The 19,368-nt window shown below is 53.0% G+C and overlaps 7 protein-coding genes across 7 annotated transcripts; 5 read left to right on the forward strand and 2 right to left on the reverse strand.

The window, feature by feature from the left end:
* Nucleotides 1–165: 165 nt before the first annotated feature.
* BBA_04014 (inositol phospholipid synthesis protein Scs3p) lies at nucleotides 166–509 on the forward strand (the record flags this gene model as incomplete). The annotated part of the gene is made up of 2 exons (XM_008599111.1): nucleotides 166–345; nucleotides 408–509. 2 exons carry the CDS (start codon nucleotides 166–168, stop codon nucleotides 507–509), a joined length of 282 nt encoding a protein of 93 aa, XP_008597333.1.
* Nucleotides 510–902: 393 nt separating this feature from the next.
* On the forward strand, nucleotides 903–2,061 carry BBA_04015 (Ap4A phosphorylase II; the record flags this gene model as incomplete). Its single annotated transcript, XM_008599112.1, has 2 exons — nucleotides 903–1,031; nucleotides 1,108–2,061. 2 exons carry the CDS (start codon nucleotides 903–905, stop codon nucleotides 2,059–2,061), a joined length of 1,083 nt encoding a protein of 360 aa, XP_008597334.1.
* A 534-nt stretch (nucleotides 2,062–2,595) lies between these two features.
* On the reverse strand, nucleotides 2,596–4,286 carry BBA_04016 (uncharacterized protein; the record flags this gene model as incomplete). The annotated part of the gene is made up of 3 exons (XM_008599113.1): nucleotides 2,596–2,769; nucleotides 2,855–3,982; nucleotides 4,044–4,286. 3 exons carry the CDS (start codon nucleotides 4,284–4,286, stop codon nucleotides 2,596–2,598), a joined length of 1,545 nt encoding a protein of 514 aa, XP_008597335.1.
* Nucleotides 4,287–5,981: 1,695 nt separating this feature from the next.
* BBA_04017 (vacuolar sorting receptor (Mrl1)) lies at nucleotides 5,982–7,110 on the reverse strand (the record flags this gene model as incomplete). The annotated part of the gene is made up of 3 exons (XM_008599114.1): nucleotides 5,982–6,131; nucleotides 6,226–6,688; nucleotides 6,764–7,110. The coding sequence occupies 3 exons, from the start codon at nucleotides 7,108–7,110 to the stop codon at nucleotides 5,982–5,984; spliced, it is 960 nt and encodes a 319-aa protein (XP_008597336.1).
* A 645-nt stretch (nucleotides 7,111–7,755) lies between these two features.
* Nucleotides 7,756–9,369, forward strand: BBA_04018 (sterol-C14-reductase; the record flags this gene model as incomplete). Its single annotated transcript, XM_008599115.1, has 3 exons — nucleotides 7,756–7,823; nucleotides 7,907–8,211; nucleotides 8,270–9,369. 3 exons carry the CDS (start codon nucleotides 7,756–7,758, stop codon nucleotides 9,367–9,369), a joined length of 1,473 nt encoding a protein of 490 aa, XP_008597337.1.
* A 3,198-nt stretch (nucleotides 9,370–12,567) lies between these two features.
* BBA_04019 (Cel3b-like protein) lies at nucleotides 12,568–15,571 on the forward strand (the record flags this gene model as incomplete). Its single annotated transcript, XM_008599116.1, has 4 exons — nucleotides 12,568–12,630; nucleotides 12,901–13,067; nucleotides 13,121–13,509; nucleotides 13,560–15,571. The coding sequence occupies 4 exons, from the start codon at nucleotides 12,568–12,570 to the stop codon at nucleotides 15,569–15,571; spliced, it is 2,631 nt and encodes an 876-aa protein (XP_008597338.1).
* Nucleotides 15,572–16,718: 1,147 nt separating this feature from the next.
* Nucleotides 16,719–19,353, forward strand: BBA_04020 (uncharacterized protein; the record flags this gene model as incomplete). The annotated part of the gene is made up of 5 exons (XM_008599117.1): nucleotides 16,719–16,743; nucleotides 16,825–16,905; nucleotides 17,058–17,291; nucleotides 17,365–17,924; nucleotides 19,117–19,353. The coding sequence occupies 5 exons, from the start codon at nucleotides 16,719–16,721 to the stop codon at nucleotides 19,351–19,353; spliced, it is 1,137 nt and encodes a 378-aa protein (XP_008597339.1).
* Between the last annotated feature and the right edge of the window lie 15 nt (nucleotides 19,354–19,368).

The following is a 19,368-nucleotide window of genomic DNA, read 5'->3' on the forward strand; positions in this document are numbered from 1 at the left end:
CTGACGGCGGTGGCGTGCAAGGCCGTGGGCGGGCGGTGGCGCGGCGGGCACGATATTTCGGGGCACGTGTTTCTGCTGACGCTCGGGTCGGCGCTGCTGATGCACGAGGTGCTGTGGCCGCTGGCGCGCTGGGCTGGGTGGCGAGCGGAGGAGCGGTGCGTCGTCATGGCCGATGGCGCGCTCAAGGGGGCGAGCGTCGAGGCGGACAGGGCGCAGGACGTTGCCGCGGGCAGAGAGGCGAAGCCGGCGTTGGGATACGCAGGCAAGTTTGCGCTGGGTGTCTTGGGGCTGAATCTGTGGATGCTGCTCATGACGGCCATTTACTTTCACACGTGGTTCGAAAAGGTATGTGGTGCCGGGCGGTCGCCATTACTACTAGCCCTTGCGGATACTGACCCTTTGTATAGTTTACTGGACTTTTTACAGCCTATATCGCGATATACGCCGTCTACATTGTGCCACGATTCGTTCCCGCGCTACGGCAACTCATTGGAGTGCCTGGAATTTAAGAATGACGCTGCCGGGGCGGGAAGTGGGCGATCCTCTTGCATGTGGCTGGCGTACGGATTCAAAGTTGGCATAGAACATACCTACCTAATAGGCGAGCATGCGGCTTCATGGAAGCGCAGCTGTACGGCCCTTGAGCCAGTATGGCTACTCTCCACTAAATAGAAGTTTATCAGAATATACATAATTACTCCTAATGTCCCTAGAGACAACCCAAATTGATAGATTTAATTGGCTTGCAGGAATTTGCCAAACCGCTCTTCTGTGCTACTGCTCATCGTGTTATGCCCCACCGCATCGCGGACTTCAACTCGTGCTACCCGATCGCTGACGTCTTCACCTCTTTTGCAGCCAATTGCTCTCCCGATTCAAAGAAGGGCTCTTTCTTTCTTCTAATGGCTACTCTCAAGGTTCCCGCCCGGCTTCCCGAGCTCATCAAAGTCACTTTTGCCAAGGCCCTCTCCAACGGCGACCTCTTTTACTTTGCCACGCACGCCCAAGATGTGCGCGTAGGCGCTCTCACCGTAAGCAGCCCCTTTGTCTCAATATACACAAGTCTTCTTTAAACCGCACATAATTAATCGCTGTCATGAAAACAAGTTTCAATTGCGCTTCTCGCCCGCTCTCGCCAACAAGCCCAAGGCACCTCCCACAAAGCGCGAAACCGCTGAAACCACGCCATCCAAGCCCTTTGACCCCTTTGCGTACACCACGCCGCCGCCGCCGCCGCTCTTTGTCGGGGACGTTGGCGCCGCGCACTTTCTCGTGCTCAACAAGTTTGCCATTGTGCCTGGGCATTTCATCCTCGCGACGCGGGTGTACAAGCCGCAGACGGACGTTCTCGAAGCCGACGACCTGCACGCCACGCTCGCCTGTCTGCGCGCGTACCAAGAGGCGGCTTCGCCAGCGCCTTTGTCGTCATCGTCGTCGTCTGGTGGTGGTGATGATGATGATGATGATGGTGATGGCGAGGACGGCGCGCTGTTTGCATTCTTCAACTGTGGAGAGCACTCGGGCGCGAGCCAGCCGCACCGCCATATCCAGATGCTGCCGGTGGCGGCGATGCGCGAGGGTTTGCCCGCGGACAGCGCCTGGAGGGTGCTGGCGACGCAGCTAAACGGAGGAGGAGGAGGAGGAGGAGGAGTAGCGGCGCCATTCACGACGTTTTCGCAGAGAATCACGCTAGACACCTCGCAGGAGGAGCTGCACGCGGCATATCTGCGGCTGTATGCGCAGGCGGTGCGTGCTGTCAAGGGGGAGGAGAGCGAGGTGTCGACGACGGGTGAGGCGGCGATTAGCTACAACCTGGCCATGACGAGGGACAGGCTGGTGCTCTGCCCCCGACGCGCAGAGGGCGACGCGGTGCGGGACCCGGACACGGGGCACGTCGTGGGCAAGGTCTCGCTCAACGGCACCATGCTGGCCGGCACGGCGCTGGTCAAGACCGAGGCGGAATGGGAGGCCCTCCGCAAGAACCCGCGGGCGCTGACGACGGTGCTCAAGAGCGTGGGCATCCCGCAGCTGGACTTTGTGGAAGAAAGCAATAAACTATGATAAATGCGCAATGAAGACTAGCTAGCTAGATGGAAAAAAAGTTGAACAAGAAATTGAAAAGAGAAAAAAAAAATTGACAAAACCACCATGACCAGCCAAATGCGATCTAATGTACATTTTTTTCTCTGTTCTCATATATGCCGTGTGCATGACATTCTCCCCAATCCAATACTTTTCAATCGGGACCCTCCGCGCGCCGTGACACAGGTGCCAGCAGCGTTCCAAGAACCAAAACCTCTTTGCCCTGCGAGAGACTTTTCTTTCTCACTACAGCCTTTTCTCTGGCTGTCAGCGTTTCAATCCCCCAGATCCAAGTCGGAGATGTGGTACTACTCCCCCAACAAACCTGTGATGAGTACTAATGCTGTCAAAAATCAAAGTCGAAATCAGTCAATCAAAACCAAAAGCCCCTTCCTGGTTGTCTTGCGTACCAACGCGTGTGTCGGACAAGGGAAAAACGAACGACCAATGTAAATCAACGCAACCCCCCGGTGGTGTACACAGAAGAATACCTTCGGACGCAAAAGAACATATTCATCGACGTCTGCTCGGTGGCAGCTCCTTCCACTTGTTATGGCACGTTGCAAAACCGAAGGAATAGGAACCACCGTTGTGTGTTATGTACTCTGCCACCTTCTTCCAAGAGGTCTTGCCAGTACGGGCGTTTCCACGGGTATGGATTCGGACAGCCTTTCTCAACAGTTCAATCTGTACAGTAGAAATCAAAACAGGTCGGTTAGGTCGAATGTTTCTTTGGCAGAAGACGGGGGAATCTCGGCTTGGTTGAGCTCACATCTGTTTCGGTCCATTCCGGTTTGCGCACGCGGCTATCCTTATCTTTGGTCAGCATCCGATGGCGACCACGCAGGGTAGATTCCGCCTCCGTGAAGCCGCCCTTGATTCTAATCTCCTTGTATGACATTCCCCTGGCACGGGCGTCAATCAGGAATGCATTTTGAGCATTTTTATTATGGTCGGAGAGCGCCGGAGATGGCAGTCTGCTCGCATGGGAGGATCGGACGCTGCTGGCAGCGTAGTTGCTGTCGCTCTCGTAAGTGCTCGGACCGACTGAGGTTGCACCGCTGGGTGAGATGCGGTTACTGCCATCCCCGGCATCTAAATGACCTGGAATAGCGGGCGAGGGAGATTTATCGTTTAGGAGTCTTTGTTTGGCAGAGTAGCCGATCTGCGGGGATTGCGAAGAATAGTCTGCCGCGTTTGTGAGTGATAACTGGCTTGAAAAGCCTGATCTGGAAGGGTGAAGGCGAACAGACGTCGGACGTATGTTTCTTCCTGAAGCAATCGACGAGCCATCGTGGAAAGAATCTTGAGACGACAGAGATGTGGGCGGCGGCACATTGTAGATCTGCGGCGGGGCAATCTGAGTCGTTGTGTTATTGAACCATTTGTTCATAATGATGGAGCCATTCTCCTTGAAGTAGCCGTGAGACCCTGTATCAACTTTCAACTGTGGCTTTCCCACACCGTCATTGCTGTTCATTTTCGCGTGAGAGACTGCACTGGTCGGAGGCGTGTTCAGATGGGGCATTTGGCGACTGGCCTGATTTTGACTTGGCGTCTGATAGATGCCAACTGGCGCAGGAGTGTTGGGAAGGGAAACGCTTGTATCGAGAATGTACGATGTGTAGTTGTTTTGAGGCCAAACTGCACTCATCGGTGCGCTGGAGAAACCACCAAAGTCCAGCTGGTGCGAGTCGGCCGACCAAATTGGACTGTTGTAGTTCGAAGAGGATCCCAGAATAGGAGGTCGTGAGGGAATGTAAATGCTACCCGGCATAGAGGAGTTTTGTGTAGACTGCGAAGCACTTGAGCTGGCAGTGTACGCATGATTGTGCTCGAGTGGTGTTTTGTCGAATCTGGGCACGCCATGGAGGAAGTTTCGACCGTAGTGCGTTTCAATCTGCAAAGATGAGCTGGCAAATTTCGTATATACAATGAATATATGTTGAATATGAGCTTACCTCCACGTCTGACATGGACTGCATCCAAGAGTCGTTGTCCATTACAGTGCGTCGTCGAAGGTGCAGAGGCAGCGTCAGGTTTTGCTGAGCGCGACGAGCTCTCAAGCTTCGAAATGAGTGATGATTCTGATGATTGGTTTGCATCTGAGGCGAAGTATATCCAGAAGTCGCAATTGCCATATCATCGCATGAATGGCTTGGCGGAGCAAGGTGGAAAGTCCGCGTTATCGCATCTGTGGACATTTTGGATACTGCAGAGTGCGAGGCTTTGATGCAGACGAATGCCGTGAAAGGTTTCACTGTTCAATGAGGAGTGTGCTGTCACCGCCTAGAATATGTGTTCTTTCAGAGATGGCATTTAGAAGAATGTATGGGGTTAAAGAAGGCGGAAAGGTGCAGAAGTTGAAAGAAGAAAATGCGTGTGTGCAGCATGGGATGCAGCAGTTGGCCGTGGACGTGTGTGCTTAAACGCGATACTGAGGGGTCTCGCTTAGCAAAGTGGAACGCGATTTTTATTTCACTTGAGATTCAAGTTCCAGAAACTAGGCCCAGGCTGACATGTGAGTAAACGAGTGGCGAGACGAAGTTGGGGTGCGTGCGGCCAAGGTGAAGCTGATTTGGACGTGAGGGGTTGCCAGCTGGCGGCAGTTGGCAACCGGCAACAAAGTGGAGGAGTGAATTCAGGCCGGCCAAGTGAAGAACTTGTTCGAGTCTGTATGCTACGAGCGCGCCATATATTTATGGTATTCTTCAGATGCATCTATGGCCTGTCAGAACAGGTGCAATTTGAACTTGGAATCCATCCTGGTTGGTATTGACAGTTCGATCGAACAATCCTCGCCTATCGGAGTGACCGAAGTGCGACTATGGAAAGTAGAATATCAAGGAGTCAAGGCAATTAGTGCAATGACCAATTCTGAGACTCAACCGGATAGCTGGGACCGCCATATCCGGTTGGATCCCGCCTCGAAATGGTACACACGTGTCGAAACCAGGCTGGAAGACGGCAACTATGCCTCGGAGTCCCTCAGCGGAAAAATCTAGATTCGAATAGATTTGACACGGGTAGAAACCCTGGCAGCTGCCATCTTGTATGGGATCTTTGATCTTGACATTGACGCTCAGTCTAGGGGCCGGCGTTGTAGGAGAGAAGCCTGGACCCTTTATTGAGATGCTCAGATCAGGCTACGGCCTCACGATGCATATCCACACTGCAAGGTGCTATTGAATTGCAGCTGACACGAGACATAACGGTTAATACCGAGAGCTAGCTCAGTCCTATTGGACGTCGCTTTGAAGCAACGACCAGTCTGCGAACTTGTTCCCGTTAAAGTGCCTCCTCCTTCATTGTCCTAGCCAATGGGCTGGGAGCAAACTTCAGACCTTTTGGACAAGCAAACCATGCGACGGCTCGGCGCAGGGCGAAATGACTTGCATTCCCCGCAAATAGGTAGTTGGCCCATGCTGTGTTTTGTATTGGCGCCGTTTTACATTGACATTTGCAAGTAACGGTGGCGAGCCTTGCGTTTGAGTGCCAAGCTCTTTGATCGAACTGCGCCGTCCGATGAATGAAAAGACGCGGCATTCTTTGCGCATGTCTGTACCACAGTATATACTTTGTTCCCTAAGCATAACCGATGGGAATGACGGCTCAAACATATCTTGCTTTGATTTAGCACTGATCCTATGCTCTCATCCATTGACAGATCCGTAAAACAAGTAATTGCCAGTGCACACTGTGGAAAAAAATGTGAAAATTAGGACTTCAAATCGCTCGTTCATGCGACGAATCATCTACCAAGTAAACGCCCGGTAATAAAATGCCCAAACTCTATATACAAATACAAAACACTGGCCATTATCCGACCGAGATCAGACGTTGCAAACATCAGAAAAACACATTCGCACGGAAATTTTACTCGCATCCATCAGATCCCATCAATCGTCCCATTCCTCGTCAAGTTGATCTATCAGTCGGTTCTCCGCGTCCGAGTTTCTGTTGCTGCTGAAGCTCTGGCTGACGTTGCTGTACCCACGCCTGCTCGGCAGGAATCGGGCACACGATGAGGTTAGGATTACAAACATGTCCTATCGAGAAACAAACGCAAGAAAAGAAAAAAGCAACAGGTCAGCTCCTGCGACGACTGATGGGCAGGCCCGGTTTGGGGGAGGCGGAACACACTGTGATAAAGCTCCAAATGCCGGCCCAGAGGCTGTAGTTGGGGAGCTGGCGCCAGCCGCGGGCGTGGGCGACGGTGCGGTTGTAGCAGACACCGCCAATGGCGTACACGAGCACAGCAATGATGAAGATGAGGCCGAAAATGCTCCCCGGGCCGACGTTGCCGCGCTTGTGCGGCTCGGCCTGCGCGCAGGCGTGCATCGAGCGGGCTTCGAAAAAGTAGGCGCATTCGTCGGGGTCGGTGCCGACAAAAGAAAAGCCGACCGTCGAGCTGCCAGAGTCGCGGTCGCAGAGGAACGAAATGACAGTCGATTTGCGTCGTGCGGAGGAGGAGCCCTTGTCTTTGTCGCCGGCGGCGGGCTTCTGGTCGCGCGCATTCTTGCTCGACGTTGATTCGCACGGAGAGCCGTCGCCGTACCGTAGCACCAGCTTGCGGCCGCGGCTGCGCAAGTCGAGCGACGAGGAGCTGTGAGAGACATTGGTCAGTACATTTCAACGCAGGACCATCCATCGTAAACTAGGTGCAGAGCATTTTCCGTACCCTATCGAGTATACTTTATCCTTGTACGTATAGTATGCGCTGACGTTGCTCCACAACGATTTGGAGACACCGACAACGTCCTCGACCGGCGCGACGACGGGTTCGCAGATGTTGAGGGTAAAGTTCTTGCCGTAGTCGTACCCACGCGCGTGGTAGTCTTTGGTGATGGAGCGCGCGGCCTTGTCGGTCTCCTTGTGCGCAATGTCGGGCCGCAGGTCGAAGAATGCGCCGTTGCTGGTGGAGGACACGGCCGTGCAGGCGGGAATCGGCGCCGTCGTAGTCGTCTCTTCGGCGTGCACCCCGGCGGCAGCCATCAAAGCTGCCACAGATAATGACAAGAAGCGCATCGTGAGTGCTAGGTGATTGTGTTGAGGGAATTGGCGCAAGAGGAGAGATGAAAATGATGTAGCATAGAGGCCGTCCGGCTATTCTGCGCCACGTCACCTGCAAGGGCACGCGGCAGTGGATCACTGACTGTAGGTAGGTAGAGACCAAGCGCAACTGTAAGAATGAATGGAAGAATTCTGGACCACTCGGAAAAAGCGCGCATCCCACTGACGAACATGGCATGGGTCTGTACAATTTATCAGCTTCTATTTAAATAAAATGACGTCCAGCGCGAATGCCAGACAATACTTTAAGTTATGTAGCGCCAGCGCCACAGGTAATAGGCCTTGTCCGCCACAATTGGAGGGGGCTGTGGCGCTTGTTGCTTTCAGTGCCAACAGTGCCTAATTATTTAGCAGCTGAGCCACGGCTTTCAGCCACTAATTACATCGATGATAGCTTGACCCGGAAGCGTTGAACTCCGCCGTCCTCGCGTTGGACAGCTCCTAGCCCTGCAACCCCTGCCTGCTCTAACTAACTTCTGCTCCAAGTGCAACACATTCCTTGCCCGAGAGGTGCGACAACCGCCCTCCTTGATTAATAGAGACGGCCTTCCGTCTCAATTCCTGTTTCGCCTGCAATCCTCTCCTCTGCACATTGCGACCATGGCTCTCAAAACAAAGGCTGCTGCAGCCCCTGCCGCTCCGTCACACGGCTACGAATTCGGTGGTCCGTAAGTAAACACGCCAAAGCGCGTTCGTGCGCCACTCCACGAAGGTTTTTTTTTTTTCGGGACATCGCTGACATCAAAGCTAGTCTCGGTGCCGCGGGCATCTCTTTTGGCCTCCCGATTCTCTGCTACATCTTCGCCTTTGCGTGCAACGACATCTCGGGCTGCCCGGCGCCCTCGCTCCTGAGCCCCAAGACCCTCTCGATCGGACAGCTCAAGCGCGAAGTTGGCTGGCCCAAAGATGGCGTCTACGGCCTCGCCAGCTGGCAAGCGAGCGCTGCCGTGGCTGCATATTACCTTTTCAACCTGATTCTCTACCGTGTTCTGCCCGCAATCGAAACTGAGGGCACTGTGCTCGCCACTGGTGGCCGCCTCAAGTACCGTCTGAACAGTATGTCGGAGCAATTTGCCCATAGAAGCTGTTGCGCACATGTCTAACTCTACCGTAGCTCTGTACTCCAACACGCTTACTCTATCGCTTCTCGCTGCCGGAACGTTTGCGCAGGGCGCCCAGTTCCCCGTCTGGGTCTTTATTAGCGAAAACTACCTGCAGCTGCTCACGGCCAACATTCTGATTTCCTATGCCATCGCGACGTTTGTCTACGTCCGCAGCTTTAGCGTCAAGGCGGGCAACAAGGAAAGCCGCGAGCTTGCTGCTGGCGGCCACACAGGCAACCTTTTGTACGACTGGTTCATTGGCCGCGAGCTTAATCCTCGTGTCACTATTCCCGTCATTGGCGAGGTGGACATCAAGGAGTGGTGCGAACTTCGCCCTGGTATGATGGGCTGGATCATCCTCAACTGCGCGTGGTGTGCCCAGCAGTATCGCAACTACGGCTATGTCACCGACAGCATCATCTGCATCACCGTCGTCCAGGCTTTATACATCATCGACTCTTGGTGGAATGAACCTGCCATTCTCACGACCATGGACATTACCACTGATGGCTTTGGCATGATGCTTGCCTTTGGCGATCTGGTCTGGGTTCCGTTCGTGTACTCGCAGCAGACTCGCTATCTCTCTCTTCACCCACTGTCTCTCGGCCCTATTGGACTGACTGCCATGCTCTCATTGATTGGACTCGGCTTCTTCATCTTTCGCTCCGCCAACAGTCAAAAGAACACCTTTCGCACGAACCCCAATGACCCCAGCGTCGCCCATCTCGAATACATTCAAACGAAGACGGGCAGCAAACTGCTCACCACTGGTTGGTGGGGTGTTGCTCGCCACATCAACTATCTAGGAGACTGGATCCAGTCTTGGCCCTACTGCCTGCCAACTGGTCTTGCCGGCTACCAAATCATGGCCGCCGGCAGTCTAGTCGAGGATTCCGTGGGCGCTTTCGTCACGACCGACGGTCGTCAAGTTATTCAGGGTAATGCCAAGGGATGGGGCATTCCCATCACCTACTTCTATGTCGTCTATTTTGCCGTACTTCTGATCCACCGCGACCGCCGCGACGACGAAAAGTGTCATCGCAAGTACGGTGACGACTGGGAAAAGTACAAGAGAATTGTCCGCTGGAGAATCATTCCCGGCATTTACTAAATGGCTCAAAGTGTTGTTTTACTGTGCCAGCTTCATTTGCCGCTCATGGTAGCTTATTTCAGAGCGGATCGGTAGCCCCAAAGTATGGGGAATCGGTCTGTGATACTTGGCTTTTTATTAGGGTTTGTGGAGTTAACGGTGGCCCATTGTATGGGTTAGCGATGGATTATGTGACAAAGAATATCCCCGCGCTGTCGTACGTTTTTTTTTAGTAACGTAATATCTTGTGAAACTTGCCTGATCTATTGTGTGACACTGTGATGCTGCGCCGGCAGTCCAGGTCTGAAGCTGTGCTGTGGTGCTTGATTGCCGTCCAAGGAGTTCGCCGACGATTCATGTCCTATCCGCGGCTTGAACAGCATCGTGGAGAGGCTAATGGGATAGACCGAAGAGAAGTCGTTTCGCCGAGAATCCGCAACTCATTACTCCGTATGTAATCACGGTGATACCTTGAAATACTTTGAATCCTGCGGCATACCGGGACGACACTCCGACAATTTGACACCACACCACTTGCGGATAGTTTGGACCGGTCAATTGTTGGGTCAACCGTTCAGCCTTGCTTGCTGCAACACCGTGGAAGGAGTAGGGAAGCGGCGCACTGCAAAGCAGAGGTGCTTGGCTACACCATATCGAGTGAAAGGGCCGGGATTCTCAGCCTTGGCATGCAGGTCGTCATGCTAGCCCGGCTCTTCTCGGTGAATATAGAAGCGCCACAAACGGCTCTTGGTAGCTCGTAAAGTCGTCAAAGCGAATCTTCCTTCTGCCGTGGTTTTGGCGGCAACAGCTGACTACCTACCTCCGCATACTGTGCGGAACGGTAGCCCGACACTCCGCGCGTCGACGGGCCACCGTGGGGAGAGAATGGGGAGAGATTGGGGAGAGAAGGCCCGAAAAAGGAGGGGGCTGAATTACATAGCTGGGGCTACAACCCTCTTTCCCCGGCCTGGGGTTTCCCGACTTTGCGTCATAGTATGCATAGCGTGACACGGGTAGAATGCAATGCGCCAGCGACGATGTAAGAGTCCATATTGAAGTCATGGAACGCCTGGGTCTTCGCCAGCAGCTTTCGAGGGACAGATTGAGCGCCAGAGAGGCGGTATTTTCGCAGCGCTGCTCGGCCTTCAAGCAATTTTTAGGGCGTCAGTGGCTTCAAGCGGACCGGAGATCCTTATCCACTGTGGCTTGCCGACCGCGATGCTTAAGGTAGTGGTAGCTGACCGTTTTTCCTCCCATTTTTCGGTATTCCTGTGTTGGCCAGTAAGTATTCGACTTGATCGCTGGTCTGCCGCGGGTATCATCAATATCAGGCTATCATGGGCCAGGGAGCCGAGACACTCAGGCAAGACGTCAGAAGCAGCATTATTTGCTGCAAAAATGGATATACTTTGCTCCCGTAAAGAAGCAAGAATAAGTGACCCATTATGCGCTGTTGCGGTGACCGGTGACCGGTGAGCATCCGAAGGCATCGTGAGTTGCAAACACATAGTCACTAAATAGCCCATGTCGATTCATTGGGCACAATTAATTACGCCCTCTGGGGGCCAAGGGCCAGTGCAACGCCCAGACCGAATAGCCGGCAAGTGGTTTGGTGACACGACAACTCCTTCAACGTCATTAGACTAGCGACGACTGCTGCGAAGTTTTCGCTGATGCCAACTCATGATGTGCCGTGCACAAGAAATAGGGAGCAGAGGACATGACAGAGGAAGATGGCGTTTGGCGTTCGGCCCTACTCGAAGCCATTGACAAGGTCCTGCCTGTTTCTGTTCGGCTCTCCTCACGGGCTTTGGAATTGGGGGTGCATGGGGCGCTAGTTAATTAGTACCTTGGCTGAAGGGCTTTCCCCGCACCCAAAAGAGCGGCAGCAAATGGCGCTGTCGGTAGCGTGCGCCCCCAGAGGCTTGCGGCCTCATCTTGATCTCTGCTACGCCGTCGACCAAGCCCCCACCAAGGTGGAGCTGTGCAAAGCCGAGCAGTCCCCAGTCTGGCCCGAACCCGTGTTGCCCGTATCCAGACGGACGATTAAATTCAGGAGCGGGCTCGAATGTGCTGCGCTGTTTGTTTCTGTGGCCTGCTAACTGACATAAACGACTCGACCCGCATGACTCCGTCGGGGGCGAATCCGAGCGCGTGTGACAGGCGGAAATTCTCGTCGGCGAAGTAGACGCAGACAGACATTCTGCGGCGAGAAGCGAGAAGCGGCGCCGTGTGGGAGCTAAACGAGTCGTGGTACAGAAGCACAGAATGAGATGCTTCACTTCAAAACAGAGCGCTATAGACACCGCGTAGCCCTTGTTATCGCGTTGTAGAATGGAGGGCAAAGTCAAAGTCTCGGGTGCCGACATAAGTACTACTACCTATATAGTCTGTTATTAGAAGTTGTTTCCTAACCCTGCGTGCCATTGAACGCCACGCGACAGCTGTCCAATCCCGATTGATACCTAGTGGGAAAACTAGCTTGCTGGCCAATTTCCTTGAGTCGATGTACGGGGGCAAGGCAACAAAGAGCCGGAACAATAAGAAAGTTCAGCACTGTGGTACGATGACGAGGGGAAAGTTTCTGCGAAGAAAAAAATTAGACGAGGACCCTCATCGTGTTCATGTACGGACACAAACACCGTACCTGCCAGCTGGCAGATCAACTCACTTGTTTGTCACCCCGAGTGCTCGCCGTCAAACATTTCCGCCACCAACACGACTCAAAATAACGAGCCAGACCTCGCATTTCCCAATTTTCTTTTGTTCAAGGTTCTCTGGCATGCAGCGCATGACCTCCACAGACCAACAAATCCACCAAGGAACATGAATGGATCGCGTATTCATCTGTGCGGGGCGCCCCTAGAGGTGAATGGCACACTGTGCATCCACAAGCCCAAAGGTGCGTGACGCTGGCCTTGGTGGCTTGCTCTTTTAGATTTCTGAGCTGACTCTTCGCCTGAGGAAGCTACAAGCTACCCCTGTACACAATGGATGTAGTGCCGTGCCCATGTTCTCCAACAAAAAAATTGAGGTTGCCGATCCCCTGGGTGCCCCAAGCTGGCCCCAGAAGCCCTTCCGCGCCCGGCGAAGCTGGGTACATATATCAAGAAAGCCGGTCCCCCAGCCCGTTCCCGCTATGTTTTTGTACTTCCAGCGATCCAACATCAGACTTCATTCTGTCCTTTTACTGGAGATAGTTCCTCAGGACACGCAAAGATGAAAACGGCTACCCTTGTGGCCGCAGCTTTCCTTGCTGCTGGTAGTGACGCCAACCAGTATGTAAGTACTCCTCCCCTGTTTCCAGTGACAGTATCGCCATGAAGCGTTGCGCGTCAACCACTCGTGTCGGCCGCCTTACATCTTTCCCCCTAGCCCAGTGCTCTTGGCTATTCTTGTTACCTCTCCTTGATTTGTGGGCAGCAACTCAGCACGAAAGCGATCCGTACAATTCTCCAACACGGTGCTCCCGCGTCGCATTCTCCTCCATCGCGCTCTTGTCCCTCGTTGGTGATTAAGATCTCCAGGCTAATAAGCATCTTCTTCGTCTAGGGAAACAACACAAACGAAAACGGCTCGCTAGCCCACTCACCCCCGTTCTACCCTTCGCCATGGATGGACCCTCGCGCACCTGGCTGGGAGGACGCATACGCTAAGGCCAAGGCCTTTGTTTCTCAGTTGACTTTGCCCGAAAAAGTCAACATCACCACCGGTGTCGGGTACGCTTTTCTATACTTCCTCACTTGGCTCTGGGTGCTAACGCAATGAATAGTTGGATGGGTGAGAAGTGTGTTGGCAATGTCGGCTCCGTTCCTCGCTTGGGCTTAAAGAGTCTTTGTATGCAAGACGGCCCTCTGGGTCTACGATTCAGTGACTACAATAGTGCCTTCCCTGTCGGCATTACTTCCGGAGCCACCTGGTCTCGCCACCTTTGGCGTGACCGTGGAAACGCCATGGGCGCCGAGGCCCGTGACAAGGGTGTCGACGTACTCCTTGGACCTGCTAGCGGTCCTCTCGGCCGCTTGGCCAAGGGTGGACGCATCGGTGAAGCCTTTGGATCGGACCCTTACCTCCAGGGCCAGGCCCTGGCCAATAACGTCATCGGCATTCAAGGCGCCGGTGTTGTTGCTTGTGCCAAGCACTATATTGCAAATGAGCAGGGTGAGTTTATTGTTCGTTGAAATCGCATCTGTGTGCTAACTGCGGAACAGAACATTTCCGCCAGGTCGGCGAGGCTAAAGATTACGGATACAACATCAGCGAGACCCTCTCTTCCAACATCAATGACAAGGTTATGCACGAATACTATTCATGGCCTTTCCAAGATGCCGTCAAGGCCGGAGTTGGCTCTATCATGTGTTCTTACCAGCAAATTAACAACTCATATGGTTGTCAAAACTCCAAGATGCTGAATGGCGTTCTCAAGCACGAGTACGGCTTTCAGGGCTTTGTCATGAGTGACTGGGCGGCTCAACACTCTGGTGTTTCAAATGCCGTCGCCGGTATGGACATGGCTATGCCAGGTGACACCATGTTCAATACTGGTCACAGTTACTGGGGTGGTAACCTGACCCTAGCTGTTCTCAACGGAACCGTTCCTGCTTACAGAATCGATGATATGGCCATGCGCATCATGGCTTCTCTCTTTAAGGTCGGCTGGACCGTCGAGGGTGCCAAGGATACCAACTTCTACTCATGGAGCCGAAAAAGCTACGACTACCGCCACGCTGCTGCCAAGCAGAGAATGGAGCAGGTCAACTTGCAGGTCGATGTCCGAGCCGACCATGCCAATCATATTCGCGAGTCCGCTGCCAAGGGTACCGTCATTCTGAAGAACAACGGCGCTCTCCCTCTTAATAATCCCAAACTTCTTGCTGTCATCGGCGAAGATGCTGGTCCTAATCCCAAGGGCCCCAACGGCTGCCCGAATCGCGGTTGTGATGACGGCACAAACGCCATGCTTTGGGGCTCGGGTACATCCGAGTTTCCCTACCTCATTACTCCCGACAGTGCTTTGCAGCAGCAGGCTATCAAGGACGGCACTCGCTACGAGAGCGTTCTCACCAATTACGATTGGACCGCTACCCGCGATCTCGTCAGCCAGCCCAATGTCACTGCTATCGTCTTTGCCAACTCGAATGCTGGCGAGGGTTTCATCTCTGTTGACGGTAACGAGGGGGATCGCAACAATCTCACTCTCTGGAAGAATGGTGATGACTTGATCAGGAATGTCTCTGCCATCTGTGCCAACACTATTGTCGTCATTCATAGCCCTGGACCCGTTCTGCTTTCCGAGATTTCCAAGAATGAAAATGTTACCGCAATCGTTTGGGCTGGTCAGCCCGGCCAGGAATCCGGCAACTCTTTGACTGACATTCTCTATGGCAAGACTAGTCCCGGTCGTTCTCCCTTTACCTGGGGTGCTACCGAGAAATCTTATGGCAACGACGTTCTTTTCAAGCCCAACAACGGCAATGACGCTCCTCAAGACGACTTCTCTGAGGGCGCCTTCTTTGACTACCGTCACTTCGATAAGGAGTCTGATGGTAAGCCTGGCAGCGACCCCAAGGCTCCTGTCTACGAGTTTGGTTTCGGCCTTTCCTGGTCTACTTTCGAGTATACCAATCTTAAGGTTGTCAAGAAGAATAATCGCCCATACACACCAACCACTGGCAATACTATTGCTGCTCCTACCTTTGGCAAATTCAGCACAGAGCTCAAGGACTATGGTTTCCCTGCGGGTTTCCAACAAGTCTATCAATTTATCTACCCGTGGCTGAACAATACCTCCTCTGGACGTGAGGCTTCTGGCGATTCTCACTATGGCAAAGCCGCTGATGAATTCCTCCCTCCCAATGCGATCAACGCAGACCCCCAACCTAAGCACCCTGCTGGTGGTGAGCCGGGTGGTAACCGCCAGCTCTTCGATGTGATGTACGAGGTCACTGCGACCATTACCAACACTGGAAAGACCACGACCGACGAGATTCCTCAGCTGTATCTCAGCCATGGTGGCGAGGGTGAGCCTGTCCGCGTCCTCCGTGGCTTCGATCGCCTGGAGCGTATCGCCCCCGGTGCCAGTGCCACATTCCGTGTCGAGCTCACTCGCCGTGACCTCAGCAACTGGGACGTCAAAGCCCAGAACTGGGTTGTGACTGATGCTCCAAAGACTATTTGGGTTGGTAGCAGTTCCCGCGACCTGCCTCTGTCTGCTAAGCTTTAGTCAAGCGACAACAGGGAGTAAAGTGGAGCGGTGTGTGGAAGAGGGTGCGTAGAAGCAGCATAATGAGCGTCACGATTATCAACCAGACTTATTTGATCATGTACCTAACCTATTTCAACTATATACTTTTTTACAAGTTTTGCTCAATGGAGCTTTGCATGACGGATGCGAGAGTGCCACCGACTTGTGAGCTCGAAGTCAGTTGTCGTTTTGTAGAAGATCGGTGAAGAGAAATGCTTGATGCTACACTTTATGGGTGACAAGTTTCAATCGGGTAATCGCATCGGCCGAGGCTACGTCGTGACATGATGCGTTGGAGTCACACAAAGGCGACTGACTATACGCGGGTGCATGCCTCTCTATCTTGTTGTATGCCCTTTTGTGACTATAGTCAGTTCCATTGCGGCGGGAGGAGATACCCGAAAATGTAGAAAGCCATGACCAGCAGGCACGCGTTGCAAGAAAGAGAGGCATGCACGTTCCCTTCTTTGTCAAGGTGCAAGGCGTTTCCCGTTATAGCCTGCAAAAGGTGCGCAAAGAAAAGGCGCGCGAGGCGTACAAATACCCGAGCTGAAGAAAAGGCGATTCTTACAAAGTATGGAACTAGAAGAAAGCTGGGAACTTTGAAAACTAGATAAAGACTCGAGGAAACTTTGATAAAGAAGTTTGAAAAGCATTCAAGTTCTTTGCGTGCAGCTTGAGTAGAGCCTCATGATTAGCTTTATAAACTTGATGTTTCTCGCTCGAATCACAAGCTGAACTTCCTGGCTGTCAAGACGCTGCGCCAGTCTCAATTGCGCAAGTATTGAATTTGAAACCAGGCACCACCCACGAAACAGCAGCATACGTCATGTTTTCGTGCAGAAGGAGAAAGGACAGGCACGGCCGAAGGGGTCACTGTTGCGATGATGATGATGATGATGATCGAAGTCGCAGAAGAGAAAATCGCTGTAGTAAGCCTGGCTGCTACGACAAATGCGGCTACTCGGTGCAGAATGAAATCAGAATCTACGCGCCCTACTGCCATCATCGTGAGTTTTCACCGTCGATTCAATAATGGTTTGTACGGGACAAACTTTGGCTAACAAGTTCTTTGTTCGCAGACGCTTGCACAGTTGGCCCGCCCAGGTGTCAGCGCATGAAGGCAATGGACGAAATGTACTGCCCAGAGCGTAAGCATCACCCTTTCTTCTTACCAAAAGAATTTGCAATTTTATCTTGCGACATTGACACCTAATCTGTTTTCCAAATAGATGCCACCTGCGGAGTACCAGGGTGCTTCGCCACGCCCGACCGACTGTCCAACAAGACGCTGCCTTGGTATTGCAACGCTCGTGAGTACCGAATTTTGTCCTCAAAAGGGAAATACCCCCAGTTGACACCGGGCCTCTAGACCAATGCAGATACCCAAGCTGTGCGACTCCCGGTGATTGTGGAGGGCTATGTGCTGTACATGTTACATTGTGCGCCGTCTACGGCTGCCCAGGCCAGCGTCGTCAAAACTCGCCTTTGTGCGAAGCTCATGGCGAAGATGCGAGGGACGAGGCGCCTTCATACCCGCCGGAAGAGCCGCCGTCCAATGTGCATCAATGCGACGGCGACTGCACCGAGCATCGACACAGCAACAAGGTCTTTCGGCCGGACAGCTTCTGCCGCCTCCCGGGATGCAACCGGCTGCTACAGACCAAGGAGGGAGGTGAGAGCGAATGGTGCGAAAAGCGTAAGTAAATGCTCTTGACGCAATCTCTGCCCCCCTTGAACAGCCATGGCCTCACATTTTTCTTTGATAACAGACACTTGCGAGTCATACTTGTGCCTCCGAAAGCGCTCCGACAAGCAACCTTCCATGACGACGTGCGAGCGGCACTCTTGCGGCGTCGAGCGCTGCGACCAGGCCGCGCAGGGCCGCTCGACTTTTTGCCGGCGCCACGGGTGCGAGGCCGACAACTGCGGGCAGTACAAGGAGACGCATAGCTGGTACTGTAATCAGCACGAGTGCCAGCGCGCGCGGTGTCTGAACAAGGCCGTCCCGGGCACGGATCACTGCCCGCGGCACCTCGAGGAGGAGCAAGCAAAGAGGCTTGCGGCGGAGAGCAGGAAAAGGGAAGAAGAGAGAAAAGTGACGGAAGAGAAGAAGAAGAAAAAGGAAAGTGAAGGCTACAGGAGGGAGCCGCGCCACTGCTACCAGACAGCGGTGGTCACGCCGCTGGTTATTGTGGACGAGGATGGCGTGAGGTCAGAGTACGCGCGGGAGCCGTCGCCAGTGTGCCGGCGTGGAGGGCTGCGATATCCGTACCCAGACTGCCTGGACGATGCCCATACTGGTCGTGTTCACAGAGGATATTACGATCGGGTGGGTAATAACAGATGTAGTAGGCGAAGTTATTGGGACGACTAATGAGCGTGGGGGAAGTTGGGGGTTTGCGTTCTGATTTGAGGGGGGATTGGATGGTGTTTCGAAATTCTGGCAGCCGTATTCATTGTTCAACAGTTTGTCCTGTATATCTTAAATTGGTAGTTTGTCCTGCATCTCTTGAATTGGGAAAGAAAGAAAATTACTTTTAACCTGAATTTTCTGAAACTCGCCAAAAGAAAGGGAAAAAAGAACACCATTGCCTAATCTTTACGCCTCTGTATGAGATTTGTGCCGAACGTCCGGGGACATTTCTATGCAATCTTTACGCCGCAAACCTTGCCATCCATCTCTTTGCCCGGCCAGAATAAAAATGCACACGTTTTTTATTTTCTTATCTATTTTTTTTTTTTATTTCTTCAAGAAAAAAGAATCAAGCTTTTTCAGCAACTTGGGTTCATCGCAATCATGTCGCAGCCTTCGTCCCAGCTATGCGACGCCTCAAGCGGCCGGCAACCCCCTTCTTAATAGCACGCACGCATTATCATGAGACGCCTCGTGTAAGACGATGAACCCGGACTGGCCGTCAAAAAAAAAATCCTGCGACAAGTCTGGGCCTCTTCATGCTCCGATTACAGATGATTTACGGGTCCGAAAATGTGCCGGAAATGTTTGCCCGTCTTTTTTCTTTTTTTCCCCCGTCTTTGGCACTTCAACCCCCCCCCCCCCCCCTCTTCCGCCTCTGTTCGCGTAGAGAGGCCCCGGTTTGGTATCCGTCTGGTCTGGTTTCTTAGTTCGTTCCAGTGTAAAACTGAAATGATTCCGAGGGGGGCAAACAGAGCGAGGACAGCATTGGTACGGATGAAAATTCCCACATATTATTGCTCTTCCCCTGTCGGTCTGCTCTTCTTTCATTTCTCTGGTCTTTTACCCTTTTCTTTGTTGGTGGTCTTTGTCCCTGCTCTTGTCTTTCACTTCAACCATCTCGCAGGCGAGGACGCACATTGCTGGTCAATACATTCTTTATTATACAATTTTGTTTTACGTTCCTAATACATTCACTCTGCAAACTCTTTCTACTTTCGAAATTCCACTCGGCCAACGCGCTCCAACCTTCTTTACCGCCCTCCGCCGCCCCCCCGCCTCAAACAAACCCGTCATCATGGGTGCTAATCTGTCGTCCACTTTTGAGCCCGACACCTCCAAGGTCGTCCTCAGCCCGCAGGATCGATTCGCCGATATCATAATGGCTGCTCTGTGGGCCGGTTCGCTCTACGCCATACTCATGATCTGGACAACCTGCGCACTCATTGATCGCTGGAGAGGCCCTTCCGACAAGATACGAACAGGGCCGGGGTCCGTCTTTGCCGCATTTGTACTTTCCACGGCATGGCCTGTTGTCATGGTGTATATTCTGCTGAACAGTTAACGGATTCGAAATATG

The sequence above is a fragment of the Beauveria bassiana genome (genome assembly GCF_000280675.1).
Source record: "Beauveria bassiana ARSEF 2860 unplaced genomic scaffold BBA_S00009, whole genome shotgun sequence".
NCBI lineage: Eukaryota > Fungi > Ascomycota > Sordariomycetes > Hypocreales > Cordycipitaceae > Beauveria > Beauveria bassiana.